The sequence below is a fragment of the Pterocles gutturalis genome, unplaced genomic scaffold (genome assembly GCF_000699245.1).
Source record: "Pterocles gutturalis isolate BGI_N339 unplaced genomic scaffold, ASM69924v1 C11482963, whole genome shotgun sequence".
Taxonomy (NCBI): domain Eukaryota; kingdom Metazoa; phylum Chordata; class Aves; order Pterocliformes; family Pteroclidae; genus Pterocles; species Pterocles gutturalis.
This window is the reverse complement of record NW_010152198.1, coordinates 1-419: the sequence shown is the minus strand read 5'-3', so window position 1 is coordinate 419 and position 419 is coordinate 1. Positions and strand designations below refer to the sequence as shown.

The 419-nt window shown below is 67.3% G+C and overlaps 1 protein-coding gene across 1 annotated transcript; it reads right to left on the bottom strand.

The window, feature by feature from the left end:
• Positions 1–9: 9 nt before the first annotated feature.
• On the bottom strand, positions 10–294 carry LOC104471021 (antigen-presenting glycoprotein CD1d-like; the record flags this gene model as incomplete). Its single annotated transcript, XM_010086197.1, has 1 exon — positions 10–294. A coding segment is annotated over one exon (285 nt), but the record flags the coding sequence as incomplete, so codon positions are not given.
• Positions 295–419: the final 125 nt, after the last annotated feature.

Here is a 419-nt window from a genome sequence, read left to right as displayed (position 1 = left end):
GGCACCTACCCCATGGGATGAGGAGGCTGCGATTTCCCAGGCTGCGGTGGCGCACGCGGCAGGCGTAGCTGTGCCCATCTTGGGGGGCCACGGCCAGGATGCTGCGGAGCTGGTAGGTGAGGTCAGCGTTGGGCAGGATGGGGCTGGTGTTGAGCGCCGGGCCATGAGGCACCTCCTGGCCATCCCGCAGCCAGGCCACGCTGATGGGCCGTGGGTAGAAGCCAGTGACACGGCAAATCAGCAGGAGCTGGGCTGGGCTGGGTGTGCGGGCGAAGACCGTGGCCACGGGTTTCTCTGGGGGGTGAAAGGCAAGGGATGGGTGGAGGCCCGGTGGCATACTGCTTGGCCACTGTGTGTGGGGGGCTTTGGGGTGGCCGTACCAGGGCTGGGGTGGTCTCACCTTGTCTCTCCAGAGCTGC